This window comes from Pinus tabuliformis, chromosome Q (genome assembly GCF_031772625.1).
Source record: "Pinus tabuliformis cultivar Carrire ecotype Pingquan chromosome Q, CPIR1, whole genome shotgun sequence".
Taxonomy (NCBI): Eukaryota; Viridiplantae; Streptophyta; class Pinopsida; order Pinales; family Pinaceae; genus Pinus; species Pinus tabuliformis.
In genome coordinates, this window is record NC_142296.1 from 789,121,835 (window position 1) to 789,147,420 (window position 25,586).

At 36.4% G+C, this 25,586-nt stretch overlaps 1 protein-coding gene across 1 annotated transcript; it reads left to right on the top strand.

The window, feature by feature from the left end:
• The first annotated feature begins 774 nt into the window (after positions 1–774).
• Positions 775–2,203, top strand: LOC149221848 (glyoxylase I 4-like). Its single transcript, XM_089383049.1, has 4 exons — positions 775–1,037; positions 1,129–1,234; positions 1,370–1,682; positions 1,840–2,203. The coding sequence occupies exons 1-4, from the start codon at positions 862–864 to the stop codon at positions 1,938–1,940; spliced, it is 696 nt and encodes a 231-aa protein (XP_089239175.1). The 5' UTR covers positions 775–861; the 3' UTR covers positions 1,941–2,203.
• The last annotated feature ends 23,383 nt before the right edge of the window (positions 2,204–25,586 follow it).

Sequence of the window (25,586 nt, forward strand, 5' to 3'; positions counted from 1 at the left end):
TTAAATTAATTTTTCACTAAAAATATTATCATATATACAAAGAAGAAAATATATATAGATATAGATATATAAAATTATCTCTAATAATAATTTTTGCATTTATTAATACATCTTTTATATTTCAAAATTTGAATTTTATTTTAAATCATTTTATTAAAAGATTATATTTATATTTTTTAATGCAAATTTGTTTAAAAATATAACAAAGTGATATGATCTTTAATAATTATAACTATATGTTAAGTGTTGAAAATGTTTCTCTAAACATATTTAAGACATGGTATCATGAAAATGTAAAGAATGAAAACATCTCATACCTTGGTACAGCAATACACCGTGAAAAATTCTGCCTAACAATAAAATTTGGAACTGGAATAGAGCAAAAGAGTAAGTATAAAAAATGGATAATTGTGAGAATCTCTAATGCTTCGGAGGTAATATGTATAGAACTAAATCACAAGTATTCATATAATGTTATAAACATGAATCAAAATCATTAATCTTAAAAGATAAGAGGGTTGTGATCACGTTCCCTTATTAATGACCCAGACATTAAGTACAAAAGTCGATAATGATATCCTCATCACCGATCACATACTTTTGAAAATTTCTAATGTTCATGGATAAAAAAAGCATGTTTTTTAACAACTGATTGTAACACTTTACCAGCAACAAGCAGTACCAAGGCATTATTTACCACAAACTTCTTCTATAAAGAGATCCCAGCAGTACCCAGGCATTATTTACCACAAACTTCTTCTATAAAGAGATCCCTGCGCAATGTGCTCAGAACAAGTTCTAAACCGTTCGTGGAAGTTGGTGCGAAACAAATTTGTTCCGTTTGTGGAATTGTGAGACAGGATGCCGAAGGACGAAGAACAGACTCCATGTCCCCTGCCTTTACCTTTACAATTGTCATCTCTTAATCATGTTTCATTCCTCTGCAAATCTGTCGCTGCTTCCATGGAATTCTATGAGAATGTTCTCGGATTTCAGCGTGTGAAGAGGCCACCTTCATTCGATTTTGTAGGAGCTTGGTAAGACATTTGCATCAACATTCGTCATATACATATATATATATATTGCTTGTCATGAGGATGTAACAGATTAGTGTGAATCGTCATCCAGGTTATTCAATTACGGTGTGGGCATACATCTCTTGCAGTGCAAGTCTTTGGATGATCTGCCTAAAAAAACTGAGATCAATCCAAGAGATAACCACATCTCTTTTCAGGTTAACTTTAAAGTCCCACTGTCATCATTGAGAGGTCATTACTATTATTATTCTAGTTATTCTTATTCTTGCAAGGTGTGCTTCATTTCATGTCGTAGTTGTGATTCATTATTGTTATTATTTTTTGCTTTGCAGTGCCCGGATATGTTTTTAGCAGAAAAGAGAGTGCAAGAAATGGACATAAAATATAAAAAACAGGTTGTGGAGGATGGAGGATTGTGCGTACACCAACTTTTCTTCCATGATCCTGATGGTAACATGATTGAGATCTGCAACTGCGAGAATCTTCCCGTTATTCCTGTCCAATCAACGTCTTCTGTTACATCAACATCTCTGCGGCTTTCTTTACCTCAACCAAACCCTAAATTGGAGCAAGAAGAGAGCTGCTCAGAAATCGCTTTAGTCCCAATGAATGTTGGAACACCACAAATGGACATTCCTCGTTTGAGTAAGTTGTTTACATGAACTTGGCTGCGTTTCATATAAAATGTTTTTCCCCTCTCGCCCGCGTTCCTGTTCCTTTTCGATGAATATGAATATTAAACCTAAACCTTACAACCAAGTAAGGCATCCCTTCAATCGATTCTTACCTTTGTGGTTTGCAGAAAAGGAGATCGAAGCCACTGGAGCAGAGAGTTGCTACTCATCAGATGCACTTGATCATACAAAACCATTTTTTCTGGATATCATGGATTGTTATCTGTAATGGCCAGAGATATTTGTAATCTTATAATGCTCAGGAAAATTGAGAACTAGTTAGCTAGATCTTTTAAGAATAGCACGATATGGATGGATTTAGGTATATAAGACTATAATATTCTATTAGTCTATATTACATAATAACTGCCTATTGGCATTAGAGCTTTCCACCATTGCTTCTTTGAAGCGTTGTATACACCGTCTGAAACTGTGTCAAAGCAGCTTTCACGTAATTCGATGTCATTAGGTTAAAATAGCTATGGCGTAAAAACGAGCTCAATGTTAGCTTCATTTCGGTGTCAAACCCGGATATAAAAGAATAACAGCCTCTCACATTTCAATCTCGTGGACTTTGGTTGTTACCGTTTATGAATTGAAAGGTAAATGTGTTTAGGTGAAATTTACCATTCAAGATCAGGGAGATGTGTTTTGTGATTCTTACTCTTTTTTAAATAAAAATAAAATATTTTTTAAATATTAAAAAATATATTTTTGGTTAGTATCTGTAAAATATTAAGAGCCTCATTTTAATTTTAATCATGCTCAGTGTTGATATTTTAATTATTACACAGTGTTGAGTGTTATTTTAATTATGTTTAAAGTTAGGGGGATAACACTTTTATTAAAACCTATTTTAACAAAGATCAAATCCTACAACTAACCATAAATGATGTACTAAATTATAAACTCAAGTGAGATTTATATATAATATTTAATTTAATAGAAATTTTTAATTTTTAATTTAATAATATTTTAAAAATCCATTAAAATTTAATAAAAAATAAAAATAATTATTATCCATATTAATAATTAATATTGATATTAAAAATAACATTAATATTAATAAAAAAAATAACTAATATTAATGTAATTAGTAAAATTTAACCATCAAAATCAAAATTTAACCTAGTAATAAATTTATTATGCAAATTATATATGCAATTCATTAAAATAATGAATATAGAATATAATTATACATTAATGATTTAATCAATGCATATATCTATATATGAGTGATCCATTAAATGCTCTAACAATAATTATAGTAAATAATATATATGAAAATGTCCATCTCAATTTATAAGTGAAATTCAAAAATTATAAATAAATAAATCAATAATTAAACACTATAATTTATAAATGGGTTAATAATTAAAGGTTATGACATTTTTTATCAATATTATGAATTAAGTTTGAGTAATCTAATTAATAGATGAAATGGTTCTACTATAAGCATTTTTTGGTTAATTTGATTAAAAATCCAATGCAAATTTTTAAAAATCATATTTTTAAGTTTTTATTTTTTATTTTTACAGTGCATAATTCAAAAATGTATTTTAGACCAGAAGAAAAAGAAAGAGATAAAAAGAGAGCTATGATGGATCTAGATCGCCCAATATAAAATAGATATGTTAAAAATATAGAAGTCTCACTCACATTCATAAATAAAATATCTTGAAACATATTATTTTTACAATAAAAACAAAAAAATATATATATATATATATATATATATATATATATATATATATATATATATATTTTGTAATAAAAACCAAAAATAGCATATAATTTTTTGTTAATATTAATTAAAATTATTGTAAAACATTAATAATGCCACTCCAATTGTGCTTAATTCATTATTTGTCAATATTAGATGTGTTAAAAATATTTGAATATCACTTTCACCCATAAATAAAATATCTTCACATATATATATATATATATATATAACCAAAAAACAATGTTTACTATAATTAAAAACAAAAATAACATACATTTTTTGTTTGTATTAATTAAAATAATTGCAAAACATTAATAATGACACTTTAATTGTGTGTTTATTGTTTGTTGATATTACATATGGTAAAAATATTCAAGTCTCATTTTCACCCATAAATAAAATATTTTGACCCTTGTATGTAGAAACTTAATTTTATAAGTGTATAAAAGTTAAAGAATCTTATATTTTCTCTTTTGAGTATGAGAAAAATTTTCTTGAAGCAACTTAATTTTTAAAGTATATAAAAATTCAAGGATCTTATATTTTCTCTTTCCAGTATGGGAAAATTTTTAGGTGTGAGATAAAATTAAAGTCAAAGTTGCCAACAACTCATGTTATGGTCACATGGTATTCAATCTCATGGTATTGTAATAAAATCTATCATGTAATTTTCCCATGGTATTCAGCCCATGGTCTTGTAATAAAATCTATCATCTTATTGTCCCATGGTATTCAGCCCATGGTATTGTAACAAAATCTATCATGGTATTCAACCCATGGTATTGTAATAAAATCTATCTTTACAAGGATGCGTCTAAAAAGAAGTGGGTAAATGCAACATTTTATTGTTATTTTAATAACAAAACTAGTGATCCCTTTCCCATGGTTTTTCTGAGATTGAGATTTTCCACAGAGTAAAATTTTGTTTTTCAGTTGTCTTTTATTAACCATTAGTATAAGAGCTACAAGTGGTGTAAGCTAGATAGTATGGAGAGTGACACAAAAAGTGATATGGAGAAGGTGCATGATTTGTATGTGAATATTTTTGATGGAGAAACTATATAACTTCAAGATGAAGGAGGGTTCTTCAATTGCAAATAATTTGAACTAATTTAATATAATTCCTAATCAACCTACTTAAAATTTGTTTGGATGATGAAATAAAAATCATTCTACTATTGTGTTCTATGCCACATAGTTAAGAGAATTTGATAGTAGTTATGAGTACCATCACCTGTTGGGACCTTTGAGTTTGATGATGTTAGCACTAATTTAACGAATGAGGAGTTGCCTTTGAGTTTGATGATGTTAGCACTAATTTAATGAATGAGGAGTTGCAATGCAAATTGATTACCCAAAAGAACGAGGAGAAGTTATATAAGCTAATCATGGAAGAAAAATTGAATATAAAGAAAAAAAAATTCAAAATCAAGAGGCATATTCAAATCAAGAATAGAAAGACTTACTTGTTTCATTATGGAAAATAAGGACATAAAAATAAGTATTGTTGGTTTTAGAAGAAAGAATAGGAGGAACAAAAGGAGAAAAAATCAACCAACACAAATAAAAAATCAAACAACACAAATGAAGAAGGTGAGACCATTATTGTAGCTTCTGAAATTGATGCCTTAGTTATTGTTTTAGTAGAAGTGGCCCATTTATATACTTCTAGTAGCATTTATTAGGTACTTGACTTTGGGGCATATTGCCATGTGAACCCATGCAAAAATATTTTTATTACATATGAAGTGAGTGATCATGGTAGAGTACATTTAGGAAATAATCATTTTTGTAGAATTGTTGGATTGAGAGATGCCTGAATCAAGACAAAGGATGGATAAAATATCTTGGTGAAATAGGTTAGGCGTGTCCCAAATATGTGTATGTGTTTCATCTCTATGGGATGATTGGATGATGAAGGCTACTCCACAACATTTGGGAAAGGTGGCTGAAAAATTAGTAAATGGTCATTGATGTCCACTAAAGGATTCAAGATAGGAACCTTGTATACAATGAGGGAAACAACAAAGCTAGCATATGTAATTGTTATTTAAAAAGAAGGAAACCTAGTGGAGTTATGGCATAAGCGCTTGGGCCACATGAGTGAAAAGGGATTATAAGTTTTTGTTAGTAAAAATCTACTTCCAGGTTTGGAATCCTATGAAATTGATTTTTGTGAGAATTGTAATTATGGTAGACAATGAAGTGTTTCTTTTATGAGAGGCACTCATGGAAGAAAAATAATTTATTAGAATTAATACACTCAGATATGTTGTTTGGGCCTGTGAATTTCAAGTCTTTAGGAGGAGCCTCATATATTGTCACATTCATAGATGATGCAACTAGGAAGGTTTTGGCCTACCCTATGAAAATTAAATATGAGGTGTTTAAGATATTACAAAAAAATCATGTTGTTATTGAAAGGGAGACTAATAAAATGCTCGTGTTTGAGGATAGATAACGGTGAAGATTATTTCTCCAACGAATTAAAAAATTATTATGGTATATTTGACATTAAAAATGAGGAGATTGTCCCTTGTACTCTCCAATAGAATGGTACACAAAAAGGATGAATTGCACTATTGTGGAGAAGGTGAGGAGTATGTGTAAGTTTTAACCCCGTACAGAGATTACCTACGAATTCTAAAACATAGAAAATAAACAATGCGAGAGCATAACACATAAAACACATATACACAGAGATTTTCCCCTGGATCCCAAAATCGGTACTACCAACTTGATTTTTCATTATTTTGCTTTCAATGTTATAATACATATTTATACATGCTGAAGCATCCAATACCATGGACCGAAAACCATCACATCCAAAACCATGGACCGAAAACCATCACGTCCAAAACCATGTGTGAAAATCATGTACAAAACCATAGGTGGGTCCGCCCAACCTAACGTAGGGTCCAAAGCCAAAATTTTCCGGGGCACTGCCCGAGACCCCATAGAGTGGGGTTACCTGCACCCCTCAAACCCCCTGTGAACCCCCCCCCCCCCCCCCCCCGGCTACACAATCGGCACAACGAAGGGGAGGCTCTGCCCCCCCTCTAACCCCCTGGTTAACTATGTGGGCTAGTCGAGGAAAGAATATAACACAACCCAACATTCTCCCGCTTGTTTTTTTCTTTCCATAGGGGACCACAAGAGAGCTTAGTCATTTATCCAGCCCTGCAACGCCCATTGTTTCTCTACACCAAGAGAACTTCTCAGAGCTCACAGATTTTGTCAATGCATCTCCAGTATTCTTCAAAGTGTCGACCTTTACCAACAACACCTTTTTGTCTTCTATCATTTCCCTCACAAAGTGATACTGAACATCAATGTGATTTGTCTTTGAATGATATGCAGGGCTCTTTGCGAAGAAAATTGCACTTTGGCTGTCACAGTCTATCCTTATAGCTCCCTATACTAACCCCATACTTGAACACAATCTCTGCAACCAAACTGCTTCCTTGCTTACGTGAGTAGCTGCCATGTATTTTTCCTCTGTAGTTGATAGTGCCACTACAAATTGTTTCTTACTCATCCAACTGACTGCACCTCCAAATAGGTTAAACACATACGCACTTGTAGATCTTCTTTGATCCAGATCTCCAGCCCAGTCTACATCATCAAAGCCACGAATATCTAATACTTTGTCGAATCCTGGTCTTCCTTGGTAGCACAAACCATAATCACTAGTGCCACGCAAATACCTGAAAACCCGATTCACTGTTGTCCAATGCTCCTTTCCTGGTTTTGACATAAACCTGCTCAATACTCCCATTACATGTGCAATGTCTGGTCTAGTACAGACCATTACATACATCAGGCTACCGACTGCACTTGCATATGGAACACGGGACATGTCCTCTTCCTCTTGTGTCTTGGGACACTGTTCAGAAAATAACTTTACACCTACAGGCAGGGAAAATTTTAAGAACCACCCTAAATTTATATGTATAATAAATGGGTGAATCCCCATGATACATAGGAAAAATGGGAGGCGATTTTATCACTAATATAATATGTATATATATATATATATATATAGGCAAATCTCTCACCAGATTATATTATCTTGTAAAGTCATGGAGAATCCTTCACTGAATTATAAAATCTTGTAAGATCTTGGAAAATCTTTCACTAAATAATAAAACATTGTGAAGTATTGGCGAATGTTTGTTAAAGTATGAAACCATATATGATAATAATAAAACACATTCATTAAACTGTAATATACTAACATACATGTTTGGAAAAAAGAAACATAATTTTCACTTCCTACAAACAATGTTACAAGTTTTAGTGGTCATGTTTGTAATGGTAGGAGAGATTAATGTTTTCTCTACCACTTTTTTCAAGATACCACTTTTGCCAAGCTATAAAATTTCTTTCTTATTCCATAGACTCCAACTACGAGATATTAATAAAATTTAATTACGTCTCTCCCAATCTAAATTTCTTATTAGCATAATTCACTACCTTCATACCATTTTTAACAGTGTTGTAACATGTGGATTAATTACCTTTTTGGTGCACAATCACCGCATTTTAGGACAATATGGTGCAATGACCCAACCCTTACAGATCATTACGACAAACTAAGAATAACAGAGAAGATGAAAGGTTATACAAACTAGCATATTTTTCAAACAACTAATCCAAGATCAGTAACTTAACTTTTTCATGAAGATAACATATTGAGAATGTTTCAAAAATGGTGGGAATTCTGGGCAACCACTATCTCTCTTATGCGAGGGTGATGTGGAAAGAGTTAAGATTTCATTGTTTTGAATTTTTTTTGTTAAATCAGAAAAACCAATATTAATGGAGATATCGATATTTTTTACTAAATTGTGTGAAGTTACTAAATGTAGCTTTAACCATTCACCTTAAGATTTTTTTTACAATATAATTTTCTAAGTCTATTTAATATCTTCATTATCATAAAAACCAACCTATATCCATCTTAACTCCACATCTACCACTCTTAAAGGGATGAAATCTATTTATCCCTCCCGGCACTTGGTAGACCCAGAATTAAGATGGATTTAAGCTGATAGAATTTCCCCTTTAAATAGTCTATGCTCACATGAATACCATGGTATTACCATGGGTCAATACAATGGGTTATCATAAACCTGGAGCTTAAAACTACTATTAGTAATTTATAAAAATTAATAAAATTAATAATTGATTTTTATTTTATTTTTTTATTTTAACCAGGTTAAAATGTTTAAGTGACATTAAATTACAAGATCCATTTTTACGCTTGATCTACCAAGCCCCGAGAGGGATCAAATATTTTTCACTCTATGTTAGTTTGCATATCACGATATTTGATCCAGAGTAAAGATGGATCTATGCTAGTTTAATTCCCCCATAGGTGAATACCATGGGTCAATACCATGTGCCATTTTTATTTTTATTAATACTAATATTAGGGTTAATAATGTTTTTTTGCATGGTATTAATTATAATTTGGCCCATGGTATTTGGCCCATAGGCTTCACCTAAATATAACACATTTTTTGAGTGTTCGTAAATATAAGGTGGCTTATGGAGTAAATATAAAAAATGTTTTATTTATTTACCATACCTCTCATTTATTTATATTTTTATTAATTTACCATACCTCTTTTATAAATATGGTATTTGGCCCATAGGATTCAATTAAATAAAACCTTTTTTTGGCCTTCTTAAATAGAAAGAGGGTTATGGACTAAATATAGAAAGAGGTTTTATTTATTTACCATACCTCCACTTTATTTATATTTTTATTTATTTACACGCTTGCGTGTTCATAAATATAAGGTGACATATGGAGTAAATATACAGCTTGAGTGGGCCTAATGGTTAAGAGCATGTGTTCCCTCCTAAGAGGTGATAGATTCAAAACCAGAGGGGAGTAGAGTATGTATGCCTTCGTAGACTTAGCATTCAAATCGTTGCATGGAGGTGGGTCCCTTGTCCCACAAATAAGGGGTCTCATACACCAATTTGGTGTCTGGCTTGGCTGCGACCTTAAAAATAAATATTATTATTATTGTTAAAAAAATGTTTTATTTATTTACCATACCTCTCGTTTATTTATATTTTTATTAATTTACCATACCTCTTTTATCAATATGGTATTTGGCCCATAGGATTCACTTAAATGAAACCTCGTTTTTGAGCCTTCTTAAATAGAAAGAGGGTTATGGACTAAATATAAAAAGAGGTTTTATTTATTTACCATACCTCTAGTTTATTTGTATTTTTATTTAGTGGGTCCCTTGTCCCACAAATAAGGGGGTCTCATACACCAATTTGGTGTCTCGATTGGCTGTGACTTTAAAAATAGATATTATTATTATTATTATTAAAAAATTTGTTTTATTTATTTACCATACCTCTCGTTTATTTATATTTTTATTAATTTACCATACCTCTTTTATAAATATGGTATTTGGCCCATAGGATTCACTTAAATGAAACCTCGTTTTTGAGCCTTCTTAAATAGAAAGAGGGTTATGGACTAAATATAAAAAGAGGTTTTATTTATTTACCATACCTCTAGTTTATTTGTATTTTTATTTAGTGGGTCCTTTGTCCCACAAATAAGGGGCTCTCATACACCAATTTGGTGTCTGGCTTGGCTGTGACCTTAAAAATAAATATTATTATTACTATTATTAAAAAATGTTTTTTTTAACCATACCTCTCTCGTTTATTTATATTTTATTAATTTACCATACATTTTTTATAAATATGGTATTTGGCCCATAGGATTCACTTAAATGAAACCTCATTTTTTAGCCTTCTTAAATAGAAAGAGGGTTATGGACTAAATATAAAAAGAGGTTTTATTTATTTACCATACCTCTAGTTTATTTCTATTTTTATTTATTTACTATACCTTTGGAGTAAGTATAAAAAGAGCTTTTATTTATTTACCATACCTCATTTATATTTTTATTTATAACTATCATAAATACATTTTCTTGAAAATGAGGGCAAATGGAAGATTGTAACTCCTAATTTCAAGGGCTAAATTTACTTTTCTTACGCTCTCCCTTAAAATAAGGTGGGCTAACCTCCATACCTAATTTTTTTATAAAATAAATTTGAGGCGATTTGTAACAATGTACTATGATACAAAATATTCGCCCAATAAAAATATAAAACCCCTTAATTTAGCCCAAGGGTGAAAATTCGCCCCTAAAATTTTCCATGCCTACAGGAATAGGAACCTTCACCAGTTTACTATCCTGCATATTAAATCTCTGCAATATTGTCTCGACATACTTCCTCTGGTTTAACCATAGCTTCCTTTTTGCCTGATCTCTTTTAATTTCCATGCCCAAAATATAGTTTGCAACACCAAGATCTTTCATGTCAAATTTGGAGGACAATTGGGTCTTCAAATCCTGGATAATTTCTTTGTCATTTCCAACCAGCAACATATCATCCACATACAAGACCAAATAAATAACACGGTCACCAACTAATTTAAAATACACACAGTGATCTGCTTTACTTCTGGTGAAGCCAAATCCCTGTATAAATGTATCAAATTTCTGATACCACATCCTTGGTGACTGTTTTAACCCATACAGAGACTTCTTTAACTTGCATACCAGTTCTTTCTTACCCTTCACCGCAAAGCCTTCAGGTTGCTTCATGTATATTTCCTCTTCCAAATCCCCATGAAGAAATTTTGTCTTCACATCCATCTGTTCTACCTCAAAATCAAAAGCAGTAGCAACAGATAAAACTAATCTAATAGAAGTTACCTTGGCAACAGGAGAAAAAATATCACCAAAATCAATTCCCGGCACCTGGGAATAACCTTTTGCTACCAACCGAGCTTTGTGTTTCTCAACCTTTCCTTCTGCATTTGTCTTCTTCTTGAACACCCATTTTCTGCCAATGGATTTCCTTCTAGCCGACAACTCCACCAGATCCCAAGTCTCATTTTTGTGCAAAGATGCCATTTCATCAACCATGGCCTCTTTCCAGAGTTTTCCATCCTCTTAATCTACTTCTTCCTTCACAGCTCTGGGATCATCATCAGTAATAGATAAAGAAAAAATTGAACAGAAAGTAGATGGACTATACCTTTCTGGCTACCTTCTTTCTCGAATTGATCTTCTCAGACCGGAGTTTGTGGCTCTTCATCTTCTGACTCCTCTGTTGTAGAGTCCAATTTTTCCTCCTTTAGCTCAAACTCTATCTTCTCAAATTCCTTTGGTTGGACTTCATGTTTAATAACATCTTTCACCTCTCTGAACACCACATCTTGGTTGTACACAACCTTCCTTGTTACTGCGTTCCAAAGCTTATAACCCTTTAAACCATCCTTATACCCAATAAAGATGCACTTTTGAGATTTACTTTACAACTTGGTTTGTTTCTCCTTTGGAACATGTACATATGTATCACATCCAAATACCGTCAAATTTGAAAGAGAGGGTTTCTTACCAGTCCATACCTCTTGTGGAGTTTTATCCTCCAATGCTGATGAAGGTGATCTATTGACCAGGTAACATGTTGTCTCCACAGCCTCTGCCCATAATTCCTATCCTAACCCGACACCACTGAGCATGCTTCTTACCCTTTCCATCAATGTCTTGTTCATTCTTTCTGCAACTCCATTTTGTTGAGGTGTATATGGAGTAGTCTTCTGTCGTGCTATACCACACTTCTTACAGAATTCTTCAAATTTATTATTGCAAAACTCTCCACCGTTATCTGTCCTCAACACCTTTATCTTCTTCTTTGTCTGGTTTTCCACAAGAGCCTTGAATTCTTTAAACCTGTCAAAGACTTCAAATTTCTTCTTAAGGAAATATATCCATGTATTCCTTGAGAATTCATCTATAAATGATACATAGTACACAGACTTACCTAGTGATAGAACCTTCACAGGTCCAAACACGTCACTGTGCACAAGCTCTAATATCTATTTTGCCCTCTTACCACCAGAGGGGAAACTCACCCGATTCTGCTTCCCATATACACAATTTTCACAGAAATCAAAATCTAGAGAGCTATTAATCATACCTTCTACCATACCTTTACCATGAAGTATTTGAAGGCCCTTCTCTCCAATATGTCCAAACATTTGATGCCACAGCATGGTCATCTCTCCAGTGACCACTAGATTTTCTGCTCCACTTTCAGGAACCACAGAGTTGTTGCACCCATCAACAATCATGATACCTTGAAGCTTGTATAGAGTTCCAATCTGAACTCCCCGCATCAATACCAGTGCTCCCCGAACCATCTTGCAGGTACCCTTCTCGAACACTGTTTTTACACCTACATCATCCAACTTGCTTACAGAAATCAGATTTCTGGCCAATGCAAGAATATGCAGAACACCCGGAAGTGTTCTAACCCTTCCACCTTGCAACTTCAACTTTACTTTTCCACGACTAACGATTCTAGCCTTCCTATCATCCCCTAAGAAGACATCACCACCATCGTATTTCTCATACTTGCAGAACCACTCTCTATGGGGAGTGAAGTGAAAGGATGCACCTGAGTCAATCAATGATCCAGGATGTTTTCGCTTATAGATGTATAGAAAAGAATTACATGTAAAATTGCAGCTTAACACGAAAATGTGCTCATGAGAAAAAAAGAAGTAAACACATACAAGGCACAAAAGAGGACACCAAGGCTTGATAATAGAGTTCATCCAATTCGGACTACGTCTCTAGGCCCAGCTCAACAATGGGGAGGCCTTTCTTATTAAATGGCATGAAAGAACAAAATTACATTCATCAAACTATCCACAAGAGGTTGATACCTCCAATATGCAAGATGGCCTGTGAAATGGATGCCTAAGATGGAGAGGTAAGCAGCACCAAAGCGTCCCACAGCAATGAAAGGGGCTGGAGTCATGTAAACTATCTAAAACAGATGAAAATGCTCTCAAACTCCTGTGAAACAGCACGCTGCCACCATAAAATGCCCCCCCCTTCCGTGCTCTTTCCATCGACTGTGTTTTATAATGGGTTCTTTGGATAGAATCCCATGCAAATTGGAGTTTGTCTCTTTCATTATGGAGGTTGGTAGCATGGAATGATCGAAGGGAGCAACCGCTTCTTTAAATGGCCTTCCACCGTTGAAGCGATAAGACTTCACAAATCCTGAAAAAACACTGAAAATCCACCCAAAACCCATATACCCAGACTTCAAAAATCATAAAATTGGGCGTATTTTCATATCTGGTCCGACTTGAGGTCGCAAATCGGCCTATCGAGGGTGTCTAGTCCTGGTTATCGGGAATGACCGATTTCCGATCGCCGATATTGGCGTCGGTCGATCGCATCGGCGTTCCCTCATATATCACTCTGATACTGATCGCTAATCGCACGGCCCGCTTGCTGATATATACATATAAGTCCTCTGATCTGGTTGCCTTCGATCCGATCTGATCGGAGATCGGCGATCGGGGGTTCCACTGCCCAAAGCTTAAGTCCGCCTCTATGCAACCTCCGATTGCAATTTGGCCTTAAAGGCTTAAGACCCATTTTCAAAGGAAAATCCTCATTTTCTTAAGGATCTAAGAATCGTTCTTTATGTGATAACTTCATCATCTGGACTCGGATTGAAGTACCGTTTGCACCATTGGAATCAGGAAGACTAGATCTCTTCTTTGGTCTTGGGTTGACTTCATTATGCTCACTTTGATTTCTGAGTTTTTCCATGCCATTGTATCTGAAGATCCACTTCGATCAATCCTCCCCATTGAGGAGCTTTTGGACCGCCAAAATCTTTTCATTAGTCAATTGGAAAATGAGGGTAATGTGCCCTCAATTTCTCTTTCTCCAGCCATCTGGCCTTACTGGGATGAATTCCCTTGAAACCAACTCGGAGGTACTCTACATCTCCTTGCCATGAAGTCTTGGTTCTTCTGTCGAGGATGATGTCTTTGGGCAACTTATCGAGATATTCTGGTGCAAAATCATTGACGGTAGGAACTGTGCCCACCTCATCAGTGACCATGATCAAAGGTGGTTCATACAGCTTCAGGTTCTCTACATTCATTACTAAGTATATCTGCATATATACCGGCAAGTTAGGACGAAAGGCATTGTTCCCAATCTTCTCCAATATGGTGAATGGTCCATATCGGATTGGCCACAACTTCTTTCCTTCTCCCTTCATCCTATCTTTGCTGATGTGGAACCACACCTTGTCGCCCACTTGGAATCGATGGTCGACTCAGTGTTTATCATGTCAAGCCTTATAATGGGCTTGACTTTTCTCCAACTGCTCTTGCACTACTTGGTGAATCAATTGGATTCACTTAATGAACTGTTGAGCTTTGTCTCTATCATTACGTCCACTAGAGCCATCCTCCCTTCCAAAGACCATATCAAAAGGGTCCTTTGGCAGGTAACCAAAGCATGTCTCGAATGGTCAATGTTGCATCAATGAATGCACTGCTCCGTTATAGGAATGTTATACATAGAGGATGTTAGAGCCTAGAATTGTCTCAGGCTGAAAAGACAAGGTTCTAGGTCCACATCAAACCACGCTCAGCCTCGTAGCTAGCCCTACGAGGACAGGAGAGGGCTCTCTCCGGGTCAATCTCAGCAAAAGGTAATCGATGAAGCTCGAGATGACTAAATTCGTAATTGATCTTAGGTTAGGTATGAAGTACAAGGAGTTTGAGGTTGATTTTTGAGGTTTTTGTTGAATCGAAGGAAAAGGCAATTTTGGGTGCGGGGATGAGACACAGTTTTTACAGAGGTCTACTTGGGGCAAGGTAGGCGATTGTCTTGATGCTTTAAAAGAGAATGAATGGGTAGATCTGACTGGTGAGAAGCTAAGGAGAGCAAGAAGCTTTCAAGGATTCTCCTTAAATAGACGAAAACATGGAAAATCAAACAAATTTAAAGGCAGAGCATAACCATTTATGGATTCTACCTTAACACTTCATTTGTTCAATTTCAGAAGATGAGAGAAGGAAAATGATACACATAACAACTTACAATTACTGAAAGAAGCACATCATACACACATAAAGCCACAAGGATCCCAAACAGTGCTGCAAAACCTTGGCCTTTCCTTTACCAAAAATGCAGAAGTGAATGTACAATAGGGTGTCAAGATTTTCCCAAGAGTCCAACCATGAAAATGACTTAGAAATTACATAATATAGGCAAGCCAACCTCTTCCCTTGCCTCCAGGGGTCGAGCTCATCATTTTAGGAGCTGTTTCAACCAATTCTAAACAAAGCACTAAAATCTAGGCAGTCAAAACAACTTGCCTCTATAAGGTAGGAAACTGATTCATTCATTAAATTTTCACTCTTTGGTGAATGAATCTTCAAGAAAAAGTAACTAGGTGCCAAAATTACATCATGATCAGTCAATTACATCAAGAGAAGTCAAAAATTACATCCCAAAGCAAAACTAGTCAAACTGGCCGAATTTCTGAGCTGAAAGATGAAAAATAGGGCAAAAAATCTATATGCGCCGCGCTGATTTCTATATGCACCACACTACTTTGCTGCTGATTTTGAGGTACTTTCTGAAGTCCAAATTGAGCTCAAGTTGGCTTGTTGGAAAGCCCTGCCTGTCTACTTTCCAACCCAAGTGGAATTTTCCAATTTGGTATCCATTTGCCCCTCCAAAAGCGCATTCTCCCAAGACTTCTTCCTGTGTGTCAAAATAGGGGCAGTAAGGTCCTTTTTTGCATGTTTTTTGACCTTTTGGGGACCCAGAACTTTCCCAAACTTCTTGTCCAAGTACCAAAATTCATGATTTTTCATGAAAAATCAAAAACTGCAACCCATTTGTGATTTGGAGCTCCCAATCCTATGGGTCGCGCAAGGTGCGCGACGCATATAGGGAAAAACCCTATTTTTTAGTGCAAAAAATCCAAAATGTCAAAAATTTCTCCAAATTTCTTGAAATTTGGACTGAAGGTTCTTCATCAAGGGCAATGATGAGCCAAGGATGCCTCAGCCAATATCTAGAGTCCTTCATCCACTTTTTGCCTCCTTGAAGCTCTCTTTACCTTTGCTTTCAAACTCCCGATTCTCGCTTTGTACACCAAGTTCCAGGACAAGTAATGATATGTCTGCCACCTCTATGAAGCCTCATGAGTGCATGTCCTTCCAACAGTGAGTCAATTTGGGTTTCCACTTCATAATCGGATGAATGACCAGATGACATAACTGTTGTTGTACGAGTGCCTTGGATGAATGTTGATATGTGAAACTGTTGTATACAACTGAATGTGAACTGCTCTTCTGATCTAAACGATGTTGTGACCAAGGGGAAAACAAATGTAACAAGGAAATATTAGGAAGGGGAAAATATCAGGGAATTAGGGAATTTTGAAATAAAATGTAATTAGGGAGAGGAGGGGAAATGTATATATGGGAATAGGGTTTTAAGGTTTGGGATATTGAATAGGGTTAAGGAGTTTTTATAGGGATAAGGGATTAAGAGTTTAAGGATTGTAGTGTAGGATTGATGAGTAAGATTTGGAAGTGAGGAACAAAGGGAAATGGGGAAAGGAAAAAAAACCTTGGTGACAAAACAGTGTTCAAACCCTACAACAAGTTTCCTTGTTTGCAAAAGGAGGTTTTCAAAGTCTTGTTTCAACGACCATTATCCATGAACCAATCAAATTCACCATCAAATACAAAGCAATAACAGTGAATGAGAGCCTACCTGGCAAATCTAGGCAAAGTATTAGCAATTTGGTGAAGTTTCCAACAATTTTCAGGCTTTGAGGCTATATGCGCCGCGCCAGTGTAAATTTACACTGGAAATTTTCTTTATATGCGCCGCGCTCTTTATATACGCCGCACCTTTTTCCAGGAAACATTTGGAGCCCTTCCCGGTGTCAAAATTGTGTGCAGGATAGCTCGTTGAAAATGTATTTGAGTTTACTTTCCAACCCAATTGGAATTTTTCAATTTGGAGTTCATTTGCCTTGTCAAAAATCAAATCTCCCAAGACTGGTCAAAATGTGCCAAATGAGGCTGCCTCAAGGCAGAGTGCTGTTGCAGTAAAGTTTTGAATGCCTTCCTCAACTCCAAATTGAGCTCATGATAGCTCATTGGAAATATCTTTGTGTCTAGTTATCATTTGAGTTATCACGTAAGTCATTTGGCCAACCAAGCTAGGAGAAAACTTGATTTTTCCAAGGTCACTTCAGAGGTGCATTCAATTCTCCTGAGGCGACGGTATTTTTGACTTTTCTATAAAACCATGACACCTGTGTAAAAATTGAAGGATTTTTTTATTCCTTGGTCAATTGTGGATAAAAACCTCTCTCAGTCTTCCAAAATTCATCTTTGATTGCTAAGAAACATCATTTGAGTAAAACCTACCCCGATGTGTGGAACAAGAGATTTGACGAAATGAAGCGAAATGAAGGGGATAAGGGGCTTCTAAATTCTTGAGAAAATTTTGGAAAGTAGGGAGGGATGTTAGGAAGCAGGGGAAAGTGGAATATCAGAGATTGAGTGAGGGGAAGGGGTCCAAAAGGGAAAAACACAGGCCCAACCTAGAAAATTGCCATGTTGTAGCAAGAAACTAGGGTTTGTGCGAAAATGAGGAATTTGGGGGATCTCAGTGATGGGAAGTGTTTAAGAAGGTACATGAAGTATAGGGGAAGGTGGTTGAACATCTGGATACAAGTTTTGCTAATGATTTGACCATTCAAGAGAAATTAGCTTCAAAACCCTAGGAGAGGGAAATGAACCTTGCCTAGGCGCAACTGAAGCATGAACAAGGTGTAAAATGACCCATTAGACCTTGACATGATAATGAAAACACTCTAAAAGATGGCCCACTCATCTAAATGGTGACACGGACCGACATTTGGACAGCTTTGAAAGGAATGAAAGCAAACCCTAGACCTAATGCCTAGTGACCAAATTTTGCTTGAAGACTCACTGAAATGACAAAATTTGACCTTGACACTCTGAGACCACTTTGTAAGAGCATATTTGATCACTGGAGGAAGGCTGGAAAGACTGACACTAACATTGGCTCCAATGGGGATGGTAGCTCCTTGGAGGTGCCAAGAACAGCAGATCTTTGGGAGAGCTAGACAGTGCCTTCGTCCATTGGGCTATGGAGTCCATTATTTCAGCAAACGACACAAGACTTTGACTCATTTATTGACTGAAACCTGACTCAAGCCGACACAATTATGAAACCAACATGACTGAAAACTGACTCACAAATGACTCATGACTGACTTAACTAAAACAAGAACTTACAAAGCTTATTGAAGGGCAGCAGTCCATCAAGATTTCAAATCATGATGACAACTACCTGCATACTAATGAAATATGTACAATCATGTGTTATGAGCTTTCCAATGTAACCAATCCAGCAGATGGCTACATACCAAATTTATGCTCTCACTTTTCTCGAGCAGGCGGAACGATTAACCTATAGGCAACTCAAAATAACCACTGAAACCAAAGCTTATGATAATGAACCAGGCAATATTTATCTTTTCTAATGCTTGTAGAAGAATGCTGAAGGGTCTTGAAAATCCTGAAGCACTGGCTTATCTTGAGATCCAGCTGCAAAAATACAAGTATTCACTCCATTCTGATATGAAAGGACAATTGATTTTTGAGGGATAGAAATGCACAGAGAGGTATGTGCTTCTGCCATCTGAGTGTTAGCTGTAGGTTCCTTGACCATGAGAAATCCTAGCATATTGTCTCTCTCAAGCTCATATTCCTCAAATTCATTGTCTAGGTTATTCGTAAACAAAAAAAAATCTTCAAGATTATCAAACATGACAGCCTTATCATCTTTGTGAAAGAAAATATTATCTGTTTGCTGATCTATAAAACTAATTACAAGACTGTCATCATTTTCAAAAGAGGAAGAAGTTTCACCAACACTTTCTTGACCATGTGTGCACTGCAAATCCGCTTTAGCTGTAACATGACCTTTCAAGAGTTGATCTATCTCATCTTCAGTCAAAGGAGATAATGCTTTTTGTTTTTTTTTCTCAAACAGTAATTGTCTTCGTGTGACATGGCAATCAAATTATCATTTATCACTGAATTATTGAAAGAAGACTTATCACTTACTCGAACAAAGATCTCATTTTGTTTTTCATGAAATGACTGGATTACCTCCTCATGAAGGATGTGTTCTAATGAACTGAGAACGATCTCAACGGCAGAGGTCTCCTTCATGGGATTCAGCACAAGGTATTCTTAATTGTCACTATCTGAATCTAGATCTGAAATAGCTATCTTGACTTTATCACCTTCTGAAATCGAAACTTGACTTTCTTGCATATCGTCTTCTTCTATGGACAGATCTGAAATGACATTTTCTCTTTCATCATTTTCAACCATATGGAAATCTTCAGCCTGCTGATCTTGACAAGTATCCTCTAAGATTTCTGTGTGCTGCTGAAACGGATTTTCATACATGGCTTCCATGATCTCTTCATCCATGAAATTACATCTTCATAAAACTTCTCAAGGCTTTCAATAAAACTATAAGCATGCTTGCAACAGTCTTGAACTAAATTTAATGATGGATAAGAGTCCATATATCTTTCAATGAACATAGCATGAAAATCCTTTAAACAGTAAATACAAGTAGGCGGCAAACTTTCATACCAAGATTGGGCTTTACCTTCCAGAGTGGCCAAGAATATCTTCATCAAGCAATCTTCAGGAAAATCAATCTTCAACTTGCGAATATGCATGTGAAATCTAACCAGATGTAGAGCAGCGTCCTTCCTACCATCATCTTTAAATGTAGGCAAATTCCTTGACCAATCTACATTCGGAATTTTATTTGGAAAACTAGGGATGTGATCTCAGCTCATGGGAGCGTATCTTCTTGCAACCCGATCCATCTTGAAAAGCTCAAAGCTACTAATCTTCCTGCAATGGAGTCACCATGAAGCATTGATCTCTGGATTTTTCAGTGAATGAAGTCGCCAAGTGAATGATTTCAGCCTTGCGGTGTCTGATCGTTGTCCACCATCAAAAATCAGATCTGAGCTTGATACATGTACTGGTGTAATTAACAAGTTAGATGTCACATTTACAAGCTAGACCAGAGATTGACTGAAGCAGCATTTATCTACTTCTGCTAATGCAAAGCAAAAGCGTTTCGAAGGCTACCTAGCATAACTTCAGGCTCCGTCTGTAGCTATAAAACAAATGATATCAACAAGCAAACCATGTTCTCCCCAGTATGGTCGCCACTATGTTAGAGCCTAGATTTGTCTCAGGCTGAAAAGACAAGGTTCTAGGTCCACATCAAACCACGCTCAGCCTCGTAGCTAGCCCTACGAGGACAGGAGAGGGCTCTCTCCGGGTAAATCTCGGAAAAAGGTAATCAATGAGGCTCGAGATGACTAAATTCGCAATTTATCTTAGGCTAGGTATGAAGTACAAGGAGTTTGAGGTTGATTTTTGAGGTTTTTGTTGAATCAAAGGAAAAGGCAATTTTGGGTGCGGGGATGAGACAGTTTTTATAGAGGTCTACTTGGGGCAAGGTAGGCGATTGTCTTGATGCTTTAAAAGAGAATGAATGGGTAGATCTGACTGGTGAGAAGCTAATGAGAGCAAGAAGCTTTCAAGGATTCTCCTTAAACAGACGAAAACATGGAAAATCAAACAAATTTAAAGGCAGAGCATAACCATCTATGGATTCTACCTTAACACTTCATTTGTTCAATTGCAGAAGATGAGAGAAGGAAAATGATACACATAACAACTTACAATTACTGAAAGAAGCACATCATTAACACATAAAGCCACAAGGATCCCAAACAGTGCTGCAAAACCCTAGTCTTTCCTTTGCCAAAAATGCAGAAGTGAATGTACAATAGGGTGTCAAGCTTTTCCCAAGAGTCCAACCATGAAAATGACTTAGAAATTACATAATATAGGCAAGCCAACCTCTTCCCTTGCCTCTAGGGGTCGAGCTCATCATTCTAGGAGCTGTTTCAACCAATTCTAAACAAAGCACTAAAATCTAGGCAGTCAAAACAACTTGCCTCTATAAGGTAGGAAACTAATTCATTCATTAAATTTTCACTCTTTGGTGAATGAATCTTCAAGAACAAGTAACTAGGTGCCAAAATTACATCATGTTTAGTCAATTACATCAAGAGAAGTAAAAAATTACATCCCAAAGCAGAACTAGTCAAACTGGCCGAATTTCTGAGCTGAAAGATGAAAAATAGGGCAAAAAATCTATATGCGCCGCGCTGATTTCTATATGCGTTGCGCTACTTTGCTGCTGATATTGAGGTACTTTCTGAAGTCCAAATTGAGCTCAGGTTAGCTTGTTCGAAAGCCCTGCCTGTCTACTTTCCAAACCAAGTGGAATTTTCCAATTTGGTGTCCATTTGCCCATCCAAAAGTGCATTCTCCCAAGACTGCTTCCTATGTGTCAAAATAGGGGCAGTAAGGTCATTTTTTGCATGTTTTTTGACCTTTTGGGGACCCAGAACTTTCCCAAACTTCTTGTCCAAGTACCAAAATTCATGATTTTTCATGAAAAATCCAAAACTGCAAGCCATTTGTGATTTGGAGCTCCCAATCCTATGGGTCGCGCAAGGTGCGCGGCGCATATAGGGAAAAACCCTGTTTTTTAGTGCAAAAATTCCAAAATGTCAAAAATTTCTCCAAATTTCTTGAAATTTGGACTAAAGGTTCTTCATCAAGGGCAATGATGAGCCAAGGATGCCTCAGCCAATATCTAGAGTCCTTCATCCACTTTTTGCCTCCTTGAAGCTCTCTTTACCTTTGCTTTCAAACTTCCGATTCTCGCTTTGTACACCAAGTTCCGGGACAAGTAATGATATGTCTGCCACCTCTATGAAGCCTCATGGGTGCATTTCCTTCCAAGGGTGAGTCACTTTGGGTTTCCACTTCATAATTGGATGAATGACCGGATGACATAACTGTTGTTGCACGAGTGCCTTGGATGAATGCTGATATGTGAAACTGTTGTATACAATTGAATGTGAACTGCTCTTCTGATCTAAACAATGCTGTGACCAAGGGGAAAACAAATGTAACAAGGGAATATTAGGAAGGGGAAAATATCAGGGAATTAGGGAATTTTGAAATAAAATGTAATTAGGGAGAGGAGGGGAAATGTATATATGGGAATAGGGTTTTAGGGTTTGGGATATTGAATAGGGTTAAGGAGTTTTTATAGGGATAAGGGATTAAGAGTTTAAGGATTGTAGTGTAGGATTGATGAGTAAGATTTGGAAATGAGGAACAAAGGGAAATGGGGAAAGGAAAAAACCTTGGTGACAAAACAGTGTTCAAACCCTACAGCAAGTTTCCTTGTTTGCAAAAGGAGGTTTTCAAAGTCTTGTTTCAACGGCCATTATCCATGAACCAATCACATTCACCATCAAATACAAAGCAATAGCAGTGAATGAGAGCCTACCTAGCAAATCTAGGCAAAGTATTAGCAATTTGGTGAAGTTTCCAACAATTTTCAGGCTTTGAGGCTATATGCGCCGCGCACTTTATATGCGCCGCGCCAGTGTAAATTTACACTGGAAATTTTCTCTATATGCGCCGCGCTCTTTATATGCACCGCGCCTTTTTCCAGGCAACATTTGGAGGCCTTTCTGGTGTCCAAATTGGTTGTAGGATAGCTTGTTGGAAAGGTCTTTGAGTCTACCTTCCAACCCAACTAGAATTTTTCAATTTGGAATTCATTGGACCTGTCAAAAATCAAATCTCCCAAGACTGGTCAAAATGTGCCAAATGAGGCTGCCTCAAGGTAGAGTGTCGTTGCAGTAAAGTTCTGAATGCCTTCCTCAACTCCAAATTAAGCTCATGATAGCTCATTGGAAATATCTTTGTGTCTAGTTATCATTTGACTTATCAAGCAAGTCGTTTGACCAACCAAGATAGGAGACAACTTGATTTTCCCAAGGTCACTTCAGAGGTGCATTCAATTCTCCTGAGGCAACGGTATTTTTTACATTTCTATAAAACCATGACACCTGTGTAAAAGGTGAAGGAGGTTTTTCTTCCTTGTCTAGTTGTGGACAAAAACTTCTCTCAGGTTTCCAAAATTCATCTTTGATTGCTCAGAAACATCATTTGAGTAAAACCTACCCCGATGTGTGGAACAAGAGATTTGACGAAATGAAGTGAAATGAAGGGGATAAGGGGCTTCTAAATTCTTGAGAAAATTTTGGAAAGTAGGGAGGGATGGTAGGAAGCAGGGGAAAGTGGAATCTCAGATATTGAGTGAGGGGAAGGGGTCCAAAATGGCAAAACACAGGCCCAACCTAGAAAATTGCCAGGTTGTAGTAAGAAACTAGGGTTTGTGCGAAAATGAGGAATTTGGGGGATCTCAGTGATGGGAAGTGTTTAAGAAGGTACATGAAGGATAGGGGAAGGTGTATGAACATCTGGATACAAGTTTTGCTAATGATTTGACCATTCAAGAGAAATTAGCTTCAAAACCCTAGGAGAGGGAAATGAACCTTGCCTAGGCGCAACTGAAGCATGAACAAGGTGTAAAATGACCCATTAGACCTTGACATGATAATGACAACACTCTAAATGATGGCCCACTCATCTAAATGGTGACACGGACCGACATTTGAACAACTTTGAAAGGAATGAAAGCAAACCCTAGACCTAATGCCTAGTGACCAAATTTTGCTTGAAGACTCACTGAAATGACAAAATTTGACCTTGACACTCCGAGACCACTTTGTAAGAGCATATTTGATCACTGGAGGAAGGCTGGAAAGACTGAAACTAACAGGGGAGATGTTCATCCCACAACTTGGGATTTTCCCCACAATAGCCTCGTAATAAGTGTACCACGATACGATTAACAACCTCTATCTGTCTGTCTATCTGCGGGTGAAATGTTGTGCTTCTTTTCAGTTTGGTGTCCATCATCCTCCACAAGCTGGTCCAAAACTCCCCAAGAAAGCGAGAGTCTCAATCTGACACAATTGATGTGGGTAATCCAAAGTGGACCCAAACATGCTGGAAGAAAAGAGAAGCAGTTCGCTCTGTAGTAATCTGCTTTTTACAAGGCATAAGAATACACATTTTGCTTAAACGGTCAACGACGACATGCAAATAGTCATGAATCTTCCTAGACAAAGGTAAACCTCCTACAAAGTCTATTGACACACTTTCCCATGGACGACTCAGAATATGGAGTGGTGTGTAGAGCCCAAGTTTTCTATTAGAGGGCTTTGAAACAAAACACATCACACAACCCTTTACATAGTGAGTCACAATGTTTTTCATATGAAGCCAAAAACAAAATCTTTGTAAATGACATAAAGTCTTCTTGACACCAAAGTGTCCAGACACAAGAGAGGTGTGGGCCTCTCGAATTACATGCACTCTTTCTCCTGTGGGAATACACAATTTACCAAGGTGATACAACAATTTCCCTTGCAAGTGATAGTTTTCCACCTATGAACCATGGGTTAGTTTTGTATAAACCTCGTTAAAGTCATCATCGTTAGCATATTGTTCAGCATAACTTTCAAAAGATAACGAAGCATTATGCAAAATAACAGAAGCAGAAATAGAAGGGTGAGATAGCATATCGGCCACTTTATTGCTAGTGCCCTTCTTATAGTTTATTACCAGATGAAATTGTTGAAGAAAGCCCATCCACTTGAAATGACGAGTTTGCTACAACTTGGTTTGTGACTGAAGGTACTGCAAGGGCTGATGATCTGTATGGATGATGGTCTCCTTGCCGATCAGGTAGTGTTTCCACTTTTTCACACTCTACACCAAGGCATAAAGCTCCTTGTCATAGGCGAGATAGTTTATCACAACTTTAGAAAACTTCTCAAAATGGTAACAAATTGGCTTCTTTTGCTGTATCAGTACAACTCCCATGGCATAACCACTGGCATTGGTATTGATTTCAAATGGCTATTGGAGATCGGGTAAGGCTAAGACTGGCGTGTCGCTAATTTTTTCCTTCAATGTTTTGAAGGACTTCTGTTGTCTTCCTCCCCATTGGAAGACCTATTTCACACCTTTCAATATGTGCAAAGGTGCTGCAATAACAGAGAAATTAGCAATAAATCGTTTCCAATACTGGACTGCACCAAGAAAGCTACGAACCTCAGTTACACTAGTAGGCTTATGCCAATTTACAATTGCTTCAA

Excerpts from the sequence above, each read along its gene's own strand:
- LOC149221848 (XM_089383049.1), top strand. The coding sequence starts at position 862 with ATGCCGAAGGACGAAGAACAGACTCCATGTCCCCTGCCTTTACCTTTA. Across the intron at positions 1,235-1,369 it reads ATAACCACATCTCTTTTCAG|TGCCCGGATATGTTTTTAGC; the intron begins GTTAACTTTAAA and ends TTTGCTTTGCAG. Across the intron at positions 1,683-1,839 it reads AATGGACATTCCTCGTTTGA|AAAAGGAGATCGAAGCCACT; the intron begins GTAAGTTGTTTA and ends TGTGGTTTGCAG.